We start from the raw sequence: 22,269 nt of genomic DNA on the forward strand, positions 1-22,269 counted from the left end.
AAAGTTCCTGCTGAGGTGGTTTTAGACTCCTTCCTTTCAACAGAGCAGCCACACAAAGCCAGCATTACCACTACAAACTCTGCCATTTCAAAAAGCATACTGGTTAGATTCTTCTAAATGGCACAGAAGTAATTGGGGACCAGAAGTAATGTGGGATTAGACTAAGAGTTTTTAATTATTGACATTGATGTGCTTAATAAGGTATCTCCTTGAAAGCATTTCTTTATATTAAAGGTATGAGGAAAAAAAATTATTCCACAACAAACAGAATCAGTCTGCCTGGCTACAAGGTGGAGTGAGTTAAGATGATTATTAATAGCAGTCCACAGGTTTCATCTGGCTAAAGGTACAATCCTTCTCACTCTCAGAAACAGAAAGCAGGATGAGAGCAGTATAAATCCCAATATTCAAGTATTTTTTACTAGATGTGAAGATGAGGATAGGGTTAGTCCAGAGGCACATGCTGAAACAGCCATCTAGATGTGGGGGTTCCTGCCATCTCCATTTGAATAACAAGTAGGGTTTTAAAACATGGATCTGGTCTCCATCACAGAGGAGCATGGATCCAATTAGTTCCTTCCATCACTGTGAAAGACATGAATGAATTACAGGAGCAATTTACACTCTTAGCTATTCTGCAGATGAATCTGAAATATGTGTAATTACAGTTCTAAATATAGCCCCTTACAGTGAACAGAAATCAACTCAGCTAAGTAACTCAGGGAGGGATAGAGAGAAGACATCTAAAACCACACAAAAACTAGACTTCATTTAGTAACCTGACTTCACTTCTTCAGTTTGGTAGTACTTTTTTACTTTGAAGCAAAGCTTTCCTCAAGAAGTTCCATAAATTCAGTATTAATAGCTATACTCAAAAATATCCTAAGTTGTTTGTGAAAATCAAGTAAAAATTAAGTAAAAATAATGAATTTATTTACTTTTCAGATTCATTCAACCAATTGTCTCTAAATGGAACTGGCCAACAAATAATTTTGCAACTTAAATCAAATGTCTGGTTTGATTTAAAATTTTAAGTGTACTTAAGGGAAAGAAGAGCAAGCAAAAGCAAATGAGACAAAGCTGTTTGTGTATCACACAGCAATAGTGCAACAATCCATACAATGTCTCTAATGTCTTCTCCCTTATCTAAAGGGAGCACATTCAGTGCCTGCAGGACACTCCATTCTCCCTTTCCAGCCCTGCTTTTTTTTTTTAGTTTCACTGAGACTGACAGCAAGCTAACTCTGAGTATTCTTCAGAATGTGAAGCCTTATTTTCCTTCAGAATGAAGTGAGAAAACAAAACCCTCTCCTCTAGCACATAAGGGCAATCACATACTGACACATCCATGGTCAGAACCAGGAACAAACCTTTTCTTCCACACTCACAAGAAGGCAATGCCTCCTTTAAGTTATGTGGTTTTTTACTATTAAGTATTTTTTTTTCTGATTAAACAGGCCTAGACTTTTAAAAACAAAATGGCAGACATCGTATCAAGCAGTAAAGCATAAATTAGGTCCAAAGCTTTGTGAAACGTGAAGACCAATAGTGGATGTGAGAGCCCTTACAAAGGCAAATTCTCAAAATGCATTGACTGTTCTTTAGAAAGACCCAGGACTGGCCAATGCCAAAGAAAGCAGCACTAGGTAACAACTTCCAGTGATAAATATCAGGATATTTTAAAACTTTTTTTTACAGGTTTCTCTGTCTCAGGACTGGTTTTAAAATATTTTTATCAATCCAAAATAGCAACACATAGAGAAGTGCCAAAAGGGAGAGATAATCCTGTCCTTAATGTTGTCATTTAAATACATACTTTTGTACAGCCTAACAGAGAATATCCCACCCAAGACTTCTATAGATGGCACTGATGAGAAAGACAGTACCCATGAACTTCCAATTACCTTAAGATCAAAAAGGGAAAATAAACCACCAACAGAAATAGGAAACTAGTTAGACTCAAAGTGCTGTCAAAAGCATAAAGCAATTAAGTGGGGGGAAAAAAAAACAGGGGAAAATCCCCCTCAATCTCCCTAATATTCACAGGAATACTTGGGATTATTTGCAACAACAGCAGATATTTTTAAATGGTAGTGTGTGCCACCAGCCAGCCCAGCATGCTTTTAATTACATTTTAAAAGTTAAAATCTACTTGATGCACTAGAAACATTGCCATTCAAAATAATATTAAATTTGCTGATTACCTAACATTTTTAATCCTGCAATTTACATGCTTAAATACTCAAATACATTTACACTGGCAACTTAAAATACACTGAGTACTGTGACAGGTCAAAGTATTTAAAGGAGAATATTTGTGTCTCTTGAGTTCCTGTTTTCAAAAGGCCACTAAAGTACATATCCTCATGAAACAGAAAAAGACATTACAGCCTCAGTTTACTGATCCAGACTGTCCTGAAACAAAGAGAAACTCCACAGATTTTTATGGCCAGAAGAGACCGCTGTGATTGCCAATTTAACTTTCTGCACAAAGGAGCCCAGAAGAGTTCACCAAAAAAAATCCTGCAAGTATTTTGAAACTGAATTACAGCTAAACATCTGGCTCAAAAACATCCTTAGTGCAACACACCTAATCCAGAATTAAGATTTAAAATATGAAAAGACAGTCTTAATGTTCCCTCTGCAAACAGGTAGAGCATGCAAGCCTCACCAGGGTGATATGTTTCTAGCACAGCAGGATGAATTATTAAGGAAATGGTACTTCTCCATACACAGTCCCATCTTTACTACATGTAAGTAATTACATGAATGACAACCTGATTCGTTAAAGTATTTCAGTTTTGAAAATTCATTTCTAAACTGCCATCTGTTAAAATACAATCACAAAATCCCATTTATTGTTTTTGTAGGAAAATATTTCTAGAAATCTGCATGTTTTATAATTATGTCCATAGTAAATGTTAACAAATGCTGAAGAGTTACTCCTGCAAGGAGAAGCATCCAGTCACATCAACTGCATCCCCATTTCTGCTGTGTAACAATCACTTTTTGATCTTTCTCCCACGTTTTGGTATCATCAGGTCTAGAGATCTATCAGACCCAGGGCCACCTAGATAAATGAGCTGAATAGAAACAGTTCACATGTCATTTATTCCAATACCCTATTCTGATATTTTAAATCACTGTCATATTTGCAAGGAACTGGAAATAACCTAAAGCCTACAAATGTTTTCAGAGTAAGAATTTGCCCTCATATGTTCCCCAGTTCTGTTTGAATACTGGTTACTACACTCCCAATGATGCTTCTATACATGCTGTAATCACAAACTTCAGGAGAGAAAGGCAAAAAATTTTCTTCAGTGCTGCCATACTACAATCTTAAACACAGTACTTTTATATTGTATTAAAGCATGGAAATAAAAGTTTCTTCAAATTACATTTTTAAAAAGTCACCTTCAAAATACAGCTCTCATAACTTTTATTCAAAAATTAGCCTTGAAACTTTGTTATTTATTTACCTGCTGATGGCTGATGTTTACTCACCAAACATGTAAAGAATAGATAACAGACTAAGCCCATAATTTTAAAATTCATCAGCATTTGTAAGAGAGGCTTCTCACAATGCTAAACACCAAGCTTTTTCTCTTGGTGTCTGTTCAAGATGTCTGATGGCTGAGCTTTGTAAAAAATCTATGAGACCAAATTTGACATTAAAAAATCTTAAAATATAGCATAAAAACACTTCCAAAAATTATTGCAGGTGCAGAGATTTTCTCCTGTTTTCAGCGCAGATGAAAAGCAATTTCATTCCCCCATTAAAACAATTTTCATTTGAAATTCTAAGCACTAGAAATCAACAATCTAACAAAATGAAGACGCAATATGAGATATGAAGCTTCATAGCCCACCTTTCTTCTTGACTGGCATTCTTCTTACTTCTGAATTTGGTTGCAAGCACTTATTTACAGGTATTAACGATGTACTACTGGAGCACTTTGCAAGGTCAGGAACTGGCTAGCTATTGCAAACACTTTTACAGTTCAGTTAGGAAATGCAGCCTCAATCTTCATTTCTATCAATACTTGCAGTTTTCTTGTATTTGACTTCCGATGCTTCTCACAAATAAGAAAAAAAAAAAAAGAAAAAAAAGGGAAAAAGCTTTTTTTTTTTTTAAGAGATGTTTTCAATTTCTTTAAAATATATTTCAATCTATAAAAATACAAGAGAAAACGTTCCTTGGCAGTATAAAACCTTATTATGACTCTTCTGGCAGCAAAATTTGGAAATTAAATTAATTTATGTAATACAATTAAGGCACAGTCCATCTCTAGGCAGCTGTCTTAATACTCCACCTGTACATGCTAAAAAACATTATGGGCAGGACAGAAACTCCCAAATAATCCAAATAAGGAGGAAGACAAAAACAATCCAAAGTGACTGGTTAAACTTCTTTCACTTCTTGAATGAATTTCGCTAGCTCTATATTAGGTGAGTAGACAGCAGACTGAAAAGGTCCCTGTTTCCTCACCAGACAAAAGCCTTCAAATATCACCTCTTACCCAACAGAAGTCACTGGCCAGTCACTTCCATTTTTATTATCTGCAAGCCACCCAGCCTTACGGTCTTTAATGTCCCTGTGATCCTCCCATGTATTAAAAGAGGATTGAAAACGAGGAAAGCAATCCCTTGACCTGGAATTATTAAAGTGACAGTGCTGCTCACTGGGCACTTTGGCAAAGCAGATTGCTTTATGCTGGAGTCATTTACTTCGTGCCACTTCTTCCCTTGCACAGCAGCCACCTCGTGAAAAAAAGGAATAGGGAGAGTTAGGAGAAGAGCTTCACAAAAGGTTCATTTTCAGAGGTAATGAAGTATTAATTAAATAGAAAGCAAGCCATGAGATCAGTCCAGAGTTTCCCACTCAGAAGCGCAGCTGGTTGGCTTCAATATGAGCCTCTCTCTCTCTCTCCCTTTTTCTGGAAAAAAAGAAAAAAAAAAAACCAAAAAAACCAAAAAGACAGAAACAGAAACTGGGTATTTTGCTCATCTAGCTCGTTAAAAAAAAGTATGAAAAAGCTCCAAACGCTTCCCTTCCCCGCCTGAGGAACTGCGATGCACATGACAGGGCTTTGCTTTGCATCGTCTTCTCGAGAAGGAAACTGTATTTGTGAAAGGGGCGGCTCTGTTGTGCTCTTTCACGTTCACAGTGGGGATCTGTCTGTCCCGGTTTCCCTCCAAGCAGGGACTCTCCCCTCCCTCCTCGCTTCTCCCGGTCCAAACGGGACCGTCTGCTGCTTTCTGAGGCGGGACAAGGCAGAGTGGGCTCGCTCTGTCCGTGGAGGACTGGGATGGGATGCAGGTGAACCGGAGGCGTCGGGTTAGCTTTAAGGAAAAGGCCAATTTCTCCCGGGGTTGGTGAGGGACGGGCGAGAAGCAGGAGCTGAGGGGATGAGGGAGGGGATGGGGCGGGGAGACACGCAGCCGGGACGAGGGGGACGAGATGGGACAGGAAAGGGAGCACAAAGGAGCGGGAGGAGAGGGAAAAGGCCGGCGGAGCGGGAGGAGAGCGGGCTGAAGGAGGGCAAGCGGGAAAGGGGCGTAAGGCTGAGAGGAGCGGAACGCAGGCAGCGCCCCGTGCGGGGTGCCGAGGCCCGGGGAAGGGGAAGGGGTCAGCGGGTTACCCCGAGGACTGGGCCTCCCCCCATCGAAGGCTCCTGGCTCCGCTAGGGGGAGTCCCCGCGTCCCGGCCGCCGGCTGCAGGATCCCAGCTCAGCCCCGTCTCCATGGAGGAGCCGCCGCCGCCGCCATCCGCCGCCCCTAGCAACGAGCACCGGGCCGAGCGCTGACCCCCGCCTGCTGCCTTGCAGCCAACGGGAAGCCGCCATGCTGAGCCGGCAGGGAGCGCCCAATCACCGCTGTCCTTTGAAGGCCCCCGGGGTCATGTGAGTGGGCACGATGGCGGCGCCCACAAAGGGTACGGAGGTGGGCGGAGCCATGTTGTAGGCCGCGGGGCCATCCCGACGGGAGCGGCTCGGTAAGGGCGGGAGCGAGAGGAAGGGAGAGCGCCTGGCGGGCAGCGCTCAAGGTCGTGCAGGTCGGAGCCCGGTTCTGACGGGAGGGCCCCGAGGGAGAAGCGGGAAGGGGAATGCGCCGTCGAAGGGGTTAACGGCGTTCGGTAACGGCCGCTAGCGGCTTTCGGTGGAATCTGAAACCCGGGGAGGGAGCGGGGAGTCGCTGGCTGCCGGACTGAGGCTCCGGGGGGACTTGGGGACCTCCCCCGTGGCTTTCAGGGCCGTGCAAGGGGACAGGGAGGGAGGTGTGCACGCCATGGGTAACCGCAGCGCCATTCCTGACATCTGTGGTTTACCTAAGGAACAGCCCGGGAGACCCTCCGGGACGGGGCTGGCACCGCTCCCGCTGATCCTGGGTGAGATCCTGCGGCTTCTTCCTGTGTCCTCTGCTCCTGCATCCACCCCCAAGCCCGAATCCCGAATCCAAGCAAGCACAGGCCTCTAGAAAGGCTGTAGGACACAGGCTGCAAATTACAAAAGCAACCTAAGGTCAGTGTAATTAACTAAGTCTGGGCCACTTCCCTCTGGGGAAAAACATCTAGAAAAACAAAGAAAACAAAACATTTGAATCACTAAATACCAGGTTTAATCAAAAGACAGGTGCCCACCTAGCTCTCATTCCCTCTCCAGCAACAGGACACAGGCAGGAGATAGGATTTAAAGCCCACAGGCTGGGTTAAGGACAGGGAGACCACTCAGCAGTTATCATTATGGACAAAACAGAGTAGTCTTGGTGGAAATTATTCATTGGCAATCAAATCAGAGTAGTGTAATGGGAAATAAAAACAAAGCTTAAACATCTTTTCCCCATTCATTCTTTCTTCCTGAGCTCAACTTCACATCTGATTTTCTCTACCTTCTCCCCCAGAACTGCACAGGGAGCAGGGATTGTGTTCATCACGTTGGCTCTGCTGCTGCCTCCTTTTCAGGGGGAGGATTCCTCACACTCTTTCCCTACTCTAGTTTGGGCTCCCTCCCATAGGAGTCAGTCCTCCACGAACTCATCCAACATGAGCCCTTCCCACAGAAGAACTGCTCCAGTGTGGGTCCCTCACTAGTCACAAGTCCTGCCAGCAAACCTGCTTCAGGATGGGCTCCTCTCTCCAAGAGGCCACAAGTCCTGCTAAGAAACTGCTCCAGCAGAGGCCCTTCTGGTGTGGGATCCTCTACAAGCTGCAGGGGACTCTCCATTCTGGCACCTAGAGCACCTATTTCCCCTTCTTCACTGGCCTTGGAGCCTCCAGGGCTGTTTCTTTCACACATTCTCAGTGTTCACCTCTGGTTGCTGTTGCACAGCAGTTTTTTTCCACCCCCCCTTTATTAACTACATTGTCACAGAGGTGGTACCACCTCATGGGCTCAGCCTTGGCCAGCAGTGGGTCCATCTTGGGGCTGGCTGACATTGCTCTGTTGGTCATGGAAGGAAGCTTCTAGCAGCTTCTCACAGAAGCCACACCTGAACCCCCACACGTGCCAAAATATTGGGTGTTTTGCATAAGCCCAATGCAATTTGTGATTTCTGCTTAATATATGTCTCTGGCTAAGAGTGCCAAAAAAAAGAAAAAAAAAGTCCTTATTTGTAGAATATAGAAGCAGAGTAGACATGTTCATGGTGTGCTTAACTCTTTACAAAGTATGGATTGATTTATTTATTTTCTCAAAGTTCTGTTTGACAGTTAAATCAGCTTAAATCTGGAGTATTGCCAAAAGCCATTGTCCAATTAGTATCCTCCTCTGTGCAGCAAGCACTAGGGATCATTCTGTTAGATGATGATCCAGCTGGAAAACACGAGTCCATTGCCTGGTATTTCTCTGAGCAGGTTTCATCTGTAAGGTTCTTAATCCAAGCTGCTGTGTGGCCCCAGGTTGGAGGTGCTGGGGCAGCAGTGTCTGGAGGGTGAAACTGTCCATTTTCATCTCTGGCTTAGAGTAACTTTAAAACTACAACTGCAACATCACCAGAGAAAGGAGTTTGTTAGGGTTCATGAAGTGTTAGATACCATAGATTTTTGTAGCTAGATTGTGCCCTTTGCATCTGAAAACTGCCATGAAAAGCAGGAAATGCAGTTTTGATTGCATAGTGCCAAAAGAGCCTAAATATTTGATACATACTGGGACTGTGTAACTGATTACATTTGTTTGTTCCATATGATGCAGGACTTCAAGATGACAGGAAGAGAGTTTCTTGAACTAGCTCCTCCACACCAGAACCTATATTTGGAAAGACTTAAGCGGATGGAAATCATACAGAAGACATTCAGTGAGCTTCCTAAAGCAGATCAGTAAGTGCTGATAAAGTGCATCAACCATTTCAAGTCTTCTAGAGGCTTTTCTTTTCTCTTATTCTTGTATTTCAAATCTTCTTCGCAATTACAAAAATACATAATTGTGCAGATGCTTATTATTGTCCAGAACAGAAAACTTTGTTTTGCATTTCTTAAATATGCTTAGTTCACTGTTCCCTCTGGTTCTGCTCAGCTGGTTTCTGGCACATGCTCCCCACTTCTTAAGGTTCTGGAATGGCTAATCAGCCCTGGCTGCCTCCGAGTATTCATACAGACCTGTGCTACAGCTAATAAATGCTCTGGGAAGCTGAAACACTGGAGACCGTAAGGTGGATACTCTTGTGATTCATCTTGTGTCCAGCAGGGCTGGCCTGGGGCCAGGACTAAGTGAGCATCAACCTGCTAGTTTCATTCTGCACTGCTCCCTGGTCTGGAAGGAGAAGCTGAGGTGTCCAGGTGGTAGTTGATGAGGCAGCTGGAGTTCTGCCGGCTCACCAGCAGGGTTCTGTGCAGAACCAAAACAACTAAATGCCTTTTTGTGTTTGTGATACTGCATTTCACTGGAAAACTTTACTGGATTTGAGCTGGTTCTGTAAGAAGCCATTTGCACAGATGTATCATCTTGGATGAATTCTGTATAAAAGTAATCAGAAGCTTATTTTATTTATTTTTATTTAACAGGACTTGTTAGCTAAACAAACTGCCTTTAACACAGGGCCTCCCTACACAGGTGACAAAGAAAAATGCCAAGGCTTTGTCCCTCCCATTACAGTCAGTGGTGCAGCTTTGTCTGTGGATCTGCTGCCCTCACATTCATTAGAACATTTCTCCTTCCCCAGACGAGCTGGGGAGCCAGAGGGAGGCAGGTAACTCAGTGGTGATGTGGTAACATCTTGATAGAAACTCTGGTACTTAGGGACTGCCAAGACTTGGAAAGAAGTAGCTGCCAGGGGCATGTGCCTTTATTTGAAAGTGCCCTGGCAGGACATAAACTCTCTATATCCAGAGGGGAGGTCACTCACTAATGGCTGGAAGGGAAGAGGGAGCAGGCTACAGTCTGACTACAGAAAGTTCCTGTTCACCACAGGATTGTTTTAAACACCAGGCAGCTGGTATTTAAAACAGCAGCAACAAACAAAACAACCAGCAAACAAAAAATCCCAAACCCTTCCATCATTCTTTCCTTTTGTGCAGTATAGCAGTTCTGTATATCAGTAAGTGTGAACAGGTTCTGCTGGTCCTGCATACATTAATTTGCTCTACTTTGCTTTCTTAAATATGCTTCTAAATTTTTAATCTTGGTCCTTCACATTTATGTACATGCACACTTGAATTTCACTGCCAGTGACTGTAAATGTACCAACTGAACGAGACAGCTGGTTTGCAGAAACTGTACTCTGGGGACATTCTGTGAGTGACATCCAGTACTGGGAGAATGGTGATTTGAAAAGAAAGTTTCTTTTAAAAACAGGAAGCAAAACCTCCAAGAAAAAGGAACATAACTTCTAAATAAGGGCTAAGTTCTTTTGTTATGTAGTGTCAGAATTGAATTGTTAGTAGCTTATTTTCATGTTTAAAAATCTGGTATTTACCAAGAATTAAGTATTTTCCTACACAAAATGAGAAAGAGTTGGTGTCTTTGATGTCAGATGTTTTTAATATTTTAGGTTTTGCAAGACTAGCACCTACACCTCTGAAGTCTTTTTTTGTATGATTAGTCAGTGCTTAATGTTGCTGTAGGCATTCAAATGTAGAAGAATTTTAAGTAGGTGGATTTTTTAAAATCATCTACTTTAATTGCTAAATGGCTTAGAGATTGTAACATTTGATAATTTTGCAAATAAATGACATTTGGCCTAGCATAAATTTTGTGACTGGTTAAGCAATTAATTTTCTTTATAGCTTCAGCATTAAATCTAACTTACGGCACATTTTAAAAGTACACTTTTACCATAATAATATTGGCACAGCCTTCCAGTTAATGGCTTTGCCTGGCAATAGTTGTCATTCTGGGAATTTTTGGATTTGTGGAAACCTAAAGCAAAGAGTTGTTTCTACTTCCCAACTGACTGTGCCAGGTATAATGCTAAAGATAATGCACAACTTCCTTCTGCAAGTCAAGTGAAATAACACACAGCCTGCTCATGAGGCTTCTAAAACTGGCACGCTTTCCCATTCCCTCTTCTGCATTACCTGCTGTGATGCACTCAGTTGGGAACTGTTTGTCAAGATATTAAATGCTGACTGTCTCTCACCAGTCTTTGTTATATTCAGTCTTCACCATATTACAGGAGTAGCTGCTCTAAACTGTATGTTACATGGGAGATAACAGAATTGAGTCCCTCTATTATCAAGGGAAAAATAGGAGACCCAGTTTTGTAAACCAGGATGTAACCTTTAAGTAGCATAACCTCTTAGCAAGGTAGGACCTTAAACCACACAAAGGAGGGCTTACAGCCCTTCAGGATCACTCCATGTGATCTGCCAGCAACTGCTGAGATGGTTGCTGCAAGGTGTCAGTTGCCATAGTTGTCCTGCCTGATCTGTTCTGTAAGCTTTTATATTGAAACTAAATCTATGCTTTGGGGTAAGCAGGCTAGAAACAAGGCTGATTATAGGAACTCACTGGGATTACAGATTTTTTTTAATTTCTTTTGAGCAAAGTCTCTTTAGAAACATGCTGATGAGGAGAGCAAACTTAGTGAAGTTTCTAAGAGCTGTAATAATAAAAAAAATATATAGAAAAGGCTTCTCAGCTTTTCTGTCTCTTCATTGTTGTGTGTGTGTAAACCCAGGTACAGAGCAAAGGATGCTGGTTGCTTTCCTAAGTGGTTTCTCTCCGTTTTGCACCAGTGAGAGATTTACATCTCTAACCTCTTACTGTAGGGTGTTCAGAAGTGACTTGTGCTGAGAGAACCAAACTTACTTCTTAACTATTGCTGAAGTGACTTTCCTTCTTTCACAGGAACCTCTGTAATCATGGATCATACTTCCTTGCAGCAAATGCAAGCATATGTGGCTTAGCAGCAAATAATTTCTTCCGAAACATCCTCCATGTCAGAAAGGCTGCTGTGGTGTCTGCTGTGCCCATGGCTGTTATTCCATTTATTTCAACAGCAGCAATTTATGAAGTTTTTGTGCGTGAGCCTTTATTTGCAGGTAAAAACCCTCATTATTCCTCGTGTTTCAAAGGGCTTTGACTTCTGTACACAATGTATAGAAGCTTTTGCTCTCTGCAGAACAGTGGTCTTGAACTGTTGTCTTGAAGAAAATCACTGTATAAAGCATGGTTTGAAAAACATTATTTAATGTGTTGGGCATCAGCAAGATCTTTAAGTTCAATGAGAAATGAGGTACATATGTGTATTTATAAATGTTTATTAAAAATTGTAACACATCGCTGATTTGTAGCATTACTCATGTAAAAATGACTGCAACAAAGCAGTTTCTGACATCTATATGATTTCATTTGAAGGTCAGCTTTAAAGTGATAAATTCTTCATGGGTTAGAATGAGAGTGTGTTTTGGGTTTGTTGGTGGGTTTTTTTGCAGAAGAGTTGTTTTCAAATTTCTTGTATACCCATACAGCTTGTCCATTTCTGTCAAGCACCTGATTACACGTTGTTGCATGCTGCTTATGGAGCTACACGGGTGTTGACACTGAAACATTCTCTTTGTCATGCAGGTGGCCTAAACTGTGAGGTGTGTGCTGTGGTCAGAGGAGGACTGATTGGGGCTGCTGTGGGTGGGCTCTACCCTATTCTCCTGGCTCTCCCCATGAACGCAAGCCTCGCAGCCAGGTACAGCTCACTCACCTGCAGTCAGTGAAATGTGTTGGTCAAATGGCCAGTTCTTGGTTTAAATTCTGTGGGTTTTTAGTCTGTGCTCTACCTGTCTTCACATAGGCTCTTAGTACATGAAGGGGATTTTAATTAAGGTCATCTAATTACACGGCCAAGCTAGTAAGAGCTACACAAGGCCTCCAGACTTGTAACAAGATCTGCAAACTGATACACTGTGTTTGCTGGAACTTTACAAGGTACCCATGAGGTGGGTAGGGATGTGGAATTGCAGCTCCTGTCCTGCCAAGCGTGAAGATCGCAGCTTAGTGCTGTTTGGCTGGATGACTGAGGAGCCTTCCTGATCCTGGTCAGTGCCCAGCAGCCAGATCCCTGGCAGCTGTGATTCCCTGGATTGGGTCAGAGCACGGTGAGGGAATGGCAAGATTTGTCAGGTTGTCAGTAATGTGGTCAGTTTAGTTAACAGAGCATTTATCCACTGAGCTCAGTACCATCAAGTGAATTTAACTTAGGAGAGGAAGGAAAGAATGTCATCTACCTAAATATTTTTAATTACTTTAATGACTTTAATGTTAAATCTTGATGCTTACATTAATTGGAGAAAAAAAGAAAGTTTCTACCACTGTTTCTGTTCTTTAGGTTTTCTTCATCTCCCTTGCCAGGGAAAGAAAATCTATTACGCTTCTGGCTTACAACTGCTCAGCCTGTCTTTAGAAAGATGAGTTGGGGTGTACTTGTACAGCTTCTGACTGGATTGTATCTTGCCACTAAACATCATGGAATATATGTCAAAGTACTGCAGCAGATGAATGCTGGCAGGAGGGATCCTGAAGAGTTAGAAGCATGAAGTTAAACAGCTTTTCAATTGCCTTGGATAAGTAACCATAATAAACAAAGAAAAGAAAAGTTTTCTTTTTAAAGAAAAGTTGTTGCTTGTTGTCTTTTTTAATAGAAAAACTAAGACTGCACTGGCATTCTTTTCAGTTATGAACTTAAGTTTTTATTTGTGTTCAGCTTAGTGTGTACACCTGAAAAACAGCTTTATAAGGACAGGTGTTTTTTCTTTAGGAAGGGGGGGAAGCATTTACATTGTCTGCTTTGTGTCTGGCTGCTGCATCTCCTAGAAGGAATATAAATTAGTATTGTTGAAAAAGGTTTTTATTTTTCATAAAGCAAACCATAGTGGGGTTTTTTTGATTGTTTGTTTTTTTAAGGGGGGGGAGGATCATGGCAGGGTTTTTCTAGAGATTCTTAAAGATCTGACTATTTTTTCTGCATGAATTTTTCTCCATTCTGGCTGATACAAGGTTCACTCTATACCCTGCAGGCAATACTTTTCACAGAACAATCAGGAGTGATACTGGTGTAGCACTTTCCAGCACAAAGTATCAAGTCACCAAAAAAAGCCTAATCAGAACAAAATTTGTCCTTGAAACAAGTCTGCCTTGAAATTAAGTCTCTTCCTGAAGCAAGGAACTGTGTTCAAAGGCTATAAATGCCTGGCCCTGTTACTGTGGTATCTCCACTATCCTTTTTAAACATCAGTGCTCCAGAGTCACTCGGTTTTGTATCTGGCTTGTCTTCACATTGGGGGCTGTATGTGAGTTGCTAATTTTCCTACTGCATAAAATACATTTAGTGCATTCTACAGTTTGAGACCTAAATCTGTAGTTTTTCCGCAGAAGCAATCGTCTCCATCTGATGCATGGTCTTAACTGTAAACCCCATATAATTATTGGTCAGCAACCATCAACACTTCAGTACAGTTCTAGTATCCCCCGAGATGCACATGGAAATAAGAGAATTAATAATTCAGCATTGAGACATCTATCTGAATTGGTTTAAAATTTACACTCTAGCACTGCTGAAAAATGCATTAATGGAGTTTTATCATGTTGATCTATTTTTTCCTAACAGATCTGTTGTTACAGCAGGAAAATCATGCATGCTGTTTCTTTCAGTTAACCAAGATTTGTGCAGGGCAGCAGCAAAGCCAGACCTCCTCTGAAACAGTGCTCATGTAAAGTCAGCATTCCTTAATTCAGTGCTGCTGTATCTTGTGGTGGTCAAATACCAGTCTGCATCTAACCAGCTACCTTGGCCTTACCTTCATCTCACTTAGAGATTCTCGTGGAGCAAGTATCTTACATGACAGTGAATTATGGCATCTCCAGAAGTCACCAGACTTTAACCAACAGAACCACTTACCTGTGGTAATAAAAACAAAAATAAATAAAAACAAAGCCAAAATAAATCTATTAATTTGCAATAGTGTCTTTTAAGAATGCAAATGAATGGCTTAGTGATTATTTGGGGCATTTAACAAGTCATAGTTAAGGTATTGCAAACAAATCCTAGTGCTTTTATATGTGAGATTCAAAACCATCTCCCAAGCTGTGTACAATTTTATTTTGTTATCAATTGAAGTGCTAATTATTCTCAGTCATCAAAATGCATGCTTGGACAAACAAAAATTCTTAAGATAGTAATTTCTTATGGTGAGAGGAAGATTGTATTTAACAAGAAAAAAATAATCACAATCTCAATCTTTCTAGAAAGTTGCAAAGACAAGTATGCTTTTTGCTAGCATAACTGATATATACAAAAATTAAATATATATATATTTTTAAAATGTTTCATATTGGTCATAGGACAGGCCAGCTATGTACTCTTTAGACCAGAAAGATGCTGTTTATAAAAAAGGAAACTTTTTCAGTTGTACCCCATATACCTCTCCTAAACAATTGTGGAGAAAAAGTTTTCAAAAGTTAAATAAAGACTGAAATTGTTTCAAATTCATCAGGACACTGAGCTGCTGTCTAAGTTCTAGGGAACACAGTCATGAAAGAGCTCTCTCATGCAAATCTGGAAACATTCCTTGTCTGTTTTGTATGTGGGATGAAAACAGCTCATACAACTCAAGAAGCCAAAGTTTTTACCAGGATTGGCCTCCTACCAACCTTAACAAACTCCTTGCAAACACTGCCTCCCTCTTGGAAAGCCAGAGGTAGGGTAGGTTTGTCTCCTCACAGTGTTTTAAAGGAAACAAGCCTGTCACAGACAAGGTATCACAGCAATGGTTTGTATGGCATTCTTAGAACACGTCTAATATATAGATAATATAATCCATCTCTCACCATGGCCTTCTGACTACCCCAAATCCAAGCTACTGCCAAAAGAATCCTGACTGCCTATAAGTAATAATCAACAAATCTACTCCAAAAACACCGATTTTATCTTATAACTTTTATACTAATTTTTGATGGTGAATCTCAACACTACTATTCCATATCCTCCTCTCCACTATGCCCACCACAGTCCAGCTCCTGACATAGAAATTATCTCTCCAAATCTGCATATTCCGCTTAGACTGGGTGAAAAACTGTCAATGTGCAGTTTTACACAGGGTGTTCTTTAAACACAAAGCCCATTTGATCTCCCACCTAACATATCCTTCAGGCACTTGCAGTCTAATAGCAAATACAACCCTATAAACAGAATATTCTTGGTTCTTTTTAACTACAAGTTCTAGAGAATGTAATTTTTTTAAAAAATCAGTTAATTTACAAAAGGGCTTTGTGTTTTGTTAAAGATCTCCCTTTCACAGGGAAAAACTGATTAGTTTTGACAAGTGGACTGAGAAATCTGATAATCTGGAAGTACCAAGAGATGCCAAGTGTTGGAATATGGTTCCCTATGTGTACTTTGGTATTATCTCTCCAAGCAGCTAGAGACTACAGAAGCACCAATTTGATTTTTCCCTCAGATGCTGCTACACTCATCAGAGGAAAGAGAGAACTTAGAATGCTACCAAGAGTCACAGCACTGGGATCAAATGGTAAAGGACAAAGACTGAGCTGAGCTTAAATGCTGAATAGTCTTCAGGCAGCTGTGCAGTGTAGAAATACTGAAGATGAAGGTAGTATAGCAGTCTAACTGATGGCACTTGGGCCTGTGCTACATACAGTTTAACAGAAATTTTACTACAGGGTTTTTCCTACAACTGGAGGCCAAAAAAATCAGAGCCTGCTATTATATCTTTAACTTTTTTTTTTTTTAGTGTTCTCTTTATCAAGCTACTATTTTCAGCAAGGATGCCTGGATGCTAGAAAGCCAGCATGATATTTTAAACAGCTCTCTATAGATAAAGCATTTAACAGAAATTAAAAACTAGAGCACATGGCTTGCCCTGGAGCTTTAAAAGTGTTTTGTTTTTTCAGCACCCTCAAATCTTTTGTTTAGCATGGAAATAACCTGAGAAAAGGTTAGTTTAGTGGCATATTATTAACCAGTCATCAAACTTCAGAACCTAAAAATGGGACAGAAAGAAGAAAGATGTTAACAGACCACAGAAGTGTTTTTTAAGTATTCTACTCCTCCGTGGTTTATTGATCAAGGAAAGCCACACTAATAAATTAAGAAAAGCTGTAAAATAAAAGGAGTGGTGATTCTCAGAAGTACAACTCTATCTTTAGTTCAGGAAATAATCCCTTTGTTTTGTCCCCACCACAAAAATAAACTGGAAGACATATAAGGATGAACATTTGTCTTGCAATACCCTGCTCCATTTTATCTCATTTTCCAACAGCTGACCCACACAGCAGCAACAGCAGTTTCCCTTTTCTGTTCTCCCATTTTGTGTCATGAACCACTCCACTGAAGCAAGATATTAATGAAAAGAAAAATATAAGAAAACATTTGAGCCCATAAACTGAAAGATCAACAAGTCTGATTTTATTATGATATTGTATTCTTATCTGGATGGCACAAAATTACAAAGAAACATTTACAATATATTTTCAAGTATTAAGTTATGTCATTTCAAGGCTTCCACTTCAAAAAGCTACAATAATACACCATACAGATAGTACAGTCGGTTTAGAATTTCAAATAACTTCCTCCCCTCTATTTGGTTTAAATATGATTTAGTAGGCACTAGAAATGCCTGCAGCCACTTACTTTCTTGGAACTTGACCTTGTTCTTGTACCAGTAATACACCATTTTGCATGTCAGAAAATCAGCTACTCTCAGAACACAGCTCATGGGTAGTTTTATGACTAGAGTAATGTGCAGGTTCACAACAGAGTCCAGAACTAAGTCCCTGACCTCTACCATTTAGCAGTGATGCAAAAAGAAAGAATGCATATTTAAGGTAATTTAAATAAAAACACTTCTACACTGAAGTAACTGTAAAAATGCCATTTTAACATCCCAGAGTTGCTACATTAGTGTTTCTCTTTTCATCAAGCATGTTAAACTTCAAATAAAGCACATTCATGAAGTCTGAGCTCAGCAGACCGAGCCTAGCTAGGCTGAATCTAACTCGATTATTTCCATTCTGCGTATCAGTCAGTACAGGTTTTGGTGGTTAACTCTGATTCCTGTGGCACTGGTGTAACCCATCAGTTACAGCAGGGTTACACAGTTTAAGACTGGAACTTTGAACAGTGCTGTTGATGCCACCACTGAGGTGTAAGGTAACATATCCCACCAAGTCTTTTTTGTGCTGGCAATGTACCTTGAACAGATGGAATTCTGCATACAGTGGAATAAAACCTGTTTGATAGGACATCGGCTTTTAAATAAAACATCTTGGATGACAATAAATTATCCCAGCATTCAACCTTGTGTTTTTTGTTTTTTTTTAAACCAAAGACAGCAAAATCCCTGTTACCTCTTTATTCTCATTTCTTATACTACCTTTTAAAATAAAGCAGGAAATGTGGCCAGCAGCTGGTCCCGTCTCTTCTGCCCCAACACAGTTGAATCCACTTTAGCATAAAGAAAAACAAGGATTCTAAATACACATATACTTTATCACACAGTGATGTTTCACAAAGAAAAATCAAACTTTTGTTATACTGATGAACACAACAGGGTTTAGCACCAATAAAGCAAATGACTGAGAGAAAATACTTTCAAACTACTTAGCCTTAAACACAAAATTTAAGGCTTTAAGAAACAAGACTTAAGAAACACTAAATAGATTTTTTTTTAATAAATTAAACTGTTTCAGGAAAATCTATTCTTTGTGAAACCTCACTTTACATATTATCATTTTCACATTTTCTTCCCCCAACAACTGACATACATATAAACAACCTAGAGCATTACACAACTGAGAAAACAACCCACTTGTCTTTTGTGATAGGGAGAAACTCTGACTAGTACAAGAAAACACATGCTATTATTTGCCAAACTATTTTTCCTCCTGTCTCAGTTAATTATGGAGCATTTTTCAAATTGTTAGCCTCAAGATACCTATTTGTTCATTCCCAAACTGTGCTTAATTATATAACGTTATAGACTTCTGGATACTGTAAGAGGCTAAATTCAGAACTCTACAGTTAAATGAAGTACATGCATATACATGCAGTATCTTTAAAATTTAAAGCTACTTTGAAGTAAAACAGGAACTTCAGTGTGCATGGGCAGAGATTTACTCAACGGAAGCTAAAGTAACAAGTTACTTCAATGCACTGCATTCTCCAAACCACAATTCTCCTTAGAGGTCCATGCAACAAGATTGACTCCTCTACATGAGGATTCCAGTGTACAGATACACCCAGTGTTCAGGTTCTATTTAATCTGGCAAAACTCCACACCATGAATTAGAGCAAGGTAGAGCAGATTTTTTTAAAGGTACTGTGCATCCCTAACACTAGGCAGTATTTTAAACTGATAGGTCACAAATTCTATTTTTTTCCCATTTAAAAAGCAATTTACTTATACTTTTGGTACAGCCCCCTATAGTAAAAGGTTATAAATATCACATCCCCTCATTAGCATATTTTCCCTTTTCAGCTCATCAACTACTTAGTTTAATAGCAAATTCCAACTTCAAATGGTATGAGCATTTATTTTTTTAATTCAAAACACAGCGAGTGTATTGTCTACTATGTGCATATTCATTTAAAAAAGGAAAAGAGGAAAACAGCTAATTAGAATGACATGACTGTAATTTCCACTATTAGTTATCATCCAGAGCTAGACACATTTTGGCAGAGTAGACCAAGGACCAGAGAAATAATTTCCTGAACCAGTCATTAAAACAGACTGGCATAAGCAAAGCAAGCTGTCTGATACCGCATTATGGGAATATATTGATCCTTACCAGGTTGCGAGGTGGGAAACGACTGTTCTTTAACCCCTACACAACGGAGCCTGGCAGGGCAAGCACCTAAAAGAGAAACTGTCAGAGAGGTTTTAATAGTAATGTATAACTGAGATGCAGTACAATTTCATATGCATGCTTTCTTTTGCCGATCATAACTATTCTCTTAGGTCTGTCCAGTGACGGTGTCTTAATGAAGATTTTGGTTTGGTTTTTCTAAGCAAGCATTTTCGGCTCCTCAGGATAAGCAGGCTAGACATTATCTGACTCAAGACCGGGTAGTCAGCGTTATCTTTACTGGCAACTGCGAAGTGGAACCGAGCACACCTTCATGCGTCAGGTCGGCATGCTCTTTTCACCCACGTGCTGCAAACGGGCTCTGTCGGCACCTCTGCGTGTATACACCCGCGTGTCAGTCTGCACGATAATGATCGCACTGCTGCACACAGCTTTGCGCGACTCTTACACCAAACAGGCTCAGACCTCTACCGTCCACACGCCAGATTTACGTGACCTTTAAGCAAGGCCACCATCTGGCTCCCATTGTGCCGTTCGAGAGAAAAATTTTTTGTTATCCCGGCCAGCTAAGTGCCAGGTTCCCCTCCTCTCCATCTCCCCCAATACCACCCCATCACCACTGTATTGATTCTTTTCCTCCGCACCATCGCCTGCTTCCTCCGCCGCGACGCGAGGCCCCTAGGGGCGAGAACCCCACGAGTACTTGCAGCAGGTACTTGACCCTACATTTTGAAGGAGGCCGCTGCCCGCCGAGCACAGATGGAGCAGAACTCCACCGACACCTGATCCCGGTCCACGTGGAGGCAGATCCCGCCGGGAGCCGCCCACTCCTCCTCAGTCTCCGCCACCACCGCCGCCGCCTCCTCCAGGCTGGGAGGCCGGCAGCTGGGCAAGGCGTAGTCGTGGTCGCTGCTCTCGCCGGCGGGCTGGAGCTGGTGCTGGTGATGGCGGCGGGGGCTGCCCGTGTCCCTGAACAGGCTGGTGCTGAGCTGCAGCCCGCCGGCGCGGATCCCGGCTAAGCGGCTCAAGAGCTGTCCCAGAGCGCTCTGGTTAGCCAGCACGGCCCGCAGGTAGCTGCTCTCCCGCTCCAGCTCTCGCAGGCGGCGGCTTAGGCCGCGGTTGCGGTCCCGCAGCTGCCGGTTCTCGGCAGCCAGGCCCTGGAGGCGGCTCTCCAGCCCCAGCACGTACTGCTTCTTCTTCAGCCGGTTCAGCCGCGCCGCCGCCGCCGCCTTCAGCCGGCTCCCAGCCCCACCGTTCCTCCTCCCGGGCGCCGCCGGCCTCTGGCCCTGGCCCGGCGGGGGAAGCGGCTCCGGTTCCCCACAGAAGCAGCCGCTCAGCTCCGCGTCCAAATCCCAGTCCGGCCGGGCGGCTTCCAGCAGGTCTCCCAGCTCCAGTCCCGGAAACCAGTCCTCTTGCTCCCACACCTCCAGCGGGCCACCGGGCGCCTCCGCTTCCTTCTCCTGCCGCCGCGGCTCCAAGGCGCCCGCCTCTCGCCGCGGCGGCTGTTGTTGTTTGGGCCGCGCGGGGCCCGGATCCCCTTCCCCGCCGCCATCCCGCCCTCTCGGGGTCTGCCCCGCGCCGGTTAGCGGCCAGACAGCGCCCGAGGGGCTGGTTCCACCGGAGGAGGCCGCCAGCAGCTGCGTGAGACTGTGGCGCATGGCGGGGGCGGGCGAGAGGCCCGGTGGGACGGAACGGGACCGGACCAGACGGCGAGGCCTGAGGGGAGCGGAGCGAGGTAGCGGCCCGGCGCTCCCGCCGCGGTGCCTGCCGGGAAGCGGCATCCCCAGCGCGAGGGGAGGGGGCGCCTGGCGACTGCGCCCGCGCGCGGGAAAGTGGCGGCGGGGGCGGGAGGGGAGAATGGGGCTGGGGGCGAGGTGTGAGGGGAGGTGTGAGGAGCTTGGGGGTGAGGAAATGGAGGGCGGGGTGTAGGAAGGCTGAGGGGTGACAGGGTTTGGGAATGAATGAGGGGGCGGAGTACTTCCCGCCTGGAGTACTGCGTCCCGTTCTGGAACCCCTGTGGAGGGACATGGATATGCTGGAGAGTGTCCAGGAGGATGATCAGAGGGCTGGAGCACCTCTCCTGTGGAGACAGGCTGAGAGTTGGGTTATTTAGTGTGGAGAGGAGAAGGCTCCGAGGAGACCTGATTGTAGCCTTCTGGTATCTGAAGGGGCTACAAGAAATCTGGGAAGGGACTTTTTAGGATGTCAGGGAGTGATAGGACATGGGGAAGTGGATTCTAACTAGAGAAGGGGAGATTGAAATTGGAAGTTAGGAAGAAGTTCTTCACCTTGAGGGTGGTGAGACACTGGCATAGGTTGCCCAGAGAAGTGGTGGGAGTCCCATCCTTGGAAGTTTTTAAGGCCAGGCTGAGATGGGGCTCTGAGCAACCTGATCTGGTGGGAGGTGTCCCTGGACATGGCAGGGGGTAGGAGCCAGATGATCTTTAAAGGTTCCTTCCAATCCTGAAAATTCCATGATTCTGAGTGTAAGGGGGTGGGGATGGTGAAGGAGGGCAGAGGGAGGTGGGAGAGGGTGAGGGAGGGGGTCTCTCACCCACAAACCCGCCTGAGGGGAGGGCAGGACAAGGGGTGTTCTCCGCGGTGGTTTGGGGGCTTTCCCGCCGGACCGCAGCAGGGGCTGGGCTGGGCCGGGCCGGGGCGGTTCTGTCACCCAGCCAGCCGGTGTTCCCTGCTCACGTTTGGGCTGTTCGGGGACCTGTTGGTAGGTAGGAAATGGGCACCGCTGGCTGCGTTTCGGCTAATTAAAAAAGTAATTAAAGCGAGCAGGCAACTCGGGTCCTGCCGTGTTCCTGCTGCTCAGACCACTGGTCTAGTTTGTAGCTTGGGTCAGTTGGCGTTTACACTGGGGATGCCTGGATTTAGATTAAATAATTAAATATACATGTGGGGTGGGCAGACCAGGGGGAAAAGATGGTTGTCACGGGGATGAACTTCTCAGTAGGACCTGGAGTGACGGGACAAGAGGTAATGGTTTTTTAACTAAAAGAGGGGAAATTTA

General features: G+C 43.1%; 3 protein-coding genes across 12 annotated transcripts in view; 1 reads left to right on the plus strand and 2 right to left on the minus strand.

Moving 5' to 3' along the window:
* The window catches only part of DLG2 (discs large MAGUK scaffold protein 2), a 967,325-nt gene extending 961,598 nt beyond the window's left edge, over positions 1–5,727 (minus strand). The window contains 3 exon segments of the mRNA XM_030469255.1: positions 3,870–4,073; positions 4,684–4,761; positions 5,643–5,727. Coding sequence (XP_030325115.1) covers positions 3,870–3,888 — 19 coding nt within the window. The 5' untranslated portion in view covers positions 3,889–4,073; positions 4,684–4,761; positions 5,643–5,727.
* A 55-nt stretch (positions 5,728–5,782) lies between these two features.
* TMEM126A (transmembrane protein 126A) lies at positions 5,783–13,019 on the plus strand. Of its 9 annotated transcripts, none has more exons than XM_030469258.1 (6): positions 5,783–5,903; positions 6,334–6,521; positions 8,190–8,314; positions 11,283–11,476; positions 12,003–12,117; positions 12,757–13,019. In XM_030469258.1, the coding sequence occupies exons 3-6, from the start codon at positions 8,199–8,201 to the stop codon at positions 12,962–12,964; spliced, it is 633 nt and encodes a 210-aa protein (XP_030325118.1). In that variant the 5' UTR covers positions 5,783–5,903; positions 6,334–6,521; positions 8,190–8,198; the 3' UTR covers positions 12,965–13,019. The 9 variants fall into 9 exon arrangements, with proteins under 9 accessions (XP_030325118.1, XP_030325119.1, XP_030325123.1 ...); XM_030469259.1 differs by having other exon boundaries at positions 5,886–5,935; XM_030469257.1 differs by lacking the exon at positions 5,783–5,903 and adding an exon at positions 5,920–5,995.
* A 4,750-nt stretch (positions 13,020–17,769) lies between these two features.
* CREBZF (CREB/ATF bZIP transcription factor) lies at positions 17,770–20,975 on the minus strand. Of its 2 annotated transcripts, XM_030456240.1 has the most exons (3): positions 19,977–20,975; positions 19,233–19,310; positions 17,770–17,889 (listed from the first exon to the last, which is right to left on the minus strand). In XM_030456240.1, the coding sequence occupies exons 1-2, from the start codon at positions 20,906–20,908 to the stop codon at positions 19,262–19,264; spliced, it is 981 nt and encodes a 326-aa protein (XP_030312100.1). In that variant the 5' UTR covers positions 20,909–20,975; the 3' UTR covers positions 17,770–17,889; positions 19,233–19,261. The 2 variants fall into 2 exon arrangements, 1 of the variants encoding a protein (XP_030312100.1); XR_003987902.1 differs by lacking the exon at positions 17,770–17,889 and having other exon boundaries at positions 19,235–19,310; positions 19,895–20,975.
* Between the last annotated feature and the right edge of the window lie 1,294 nt (positions 20,976–22,269).

The sequence above is a fragment of the Calypte anna genome, chromosome 1 (assembly GCF_003957555.1).
Source record: "Calypte anna isolate BGI_N300 chromosome 1, bCalAnn1_v1.p, whole genome shotgun sequence".
NCBI lineage: Eukaryota > Metazoa > Chordata > Aves > Apodiformes > Trochilidae > Calypte > Calypte anna.

Excerpts from the sequence above, each read along its gene's own strand:
- CREBZF (XM_030456240.1), bottom strand. The coding sequence starts at position 20,908 with ATGCGCCACAGTCTCACGCAGCTGCTGGCGGCCTCCTCCGGTGGAACC. Across the intron at positions 19,311-19,976 it reads GCAGCGGCCTCCTTCAAAAT|TTTCTCTTTTAGGTGCTTGC; the intron begins GTAGGGTCAAGT and ends CCTCTCTGACAG.
- TMEM126A (XM_008496767.2), top strand. The coding sequence starts at position 8,184 with ATGCAGGACTTCAAGATGACAGGAAGAGAGTTTCTTGAACTAGCTCCT. Across the intron at positions 11,477-12,002 it reads GCGTGAGCCTTTATTTGCAG|GTGGCCTAAACTGTGAGGTG; the intron begins GTAAAAACCCTC and ends TTTGTCATGCAG. Across the intron at positions 12,118-12,756 it reads AACGCAAGCCTCGCAGCCAG|GTTTTCTTCATCTCCCTTGC; the intron begins GTACAGCTCACT and ends TCTGTTCTTTAG.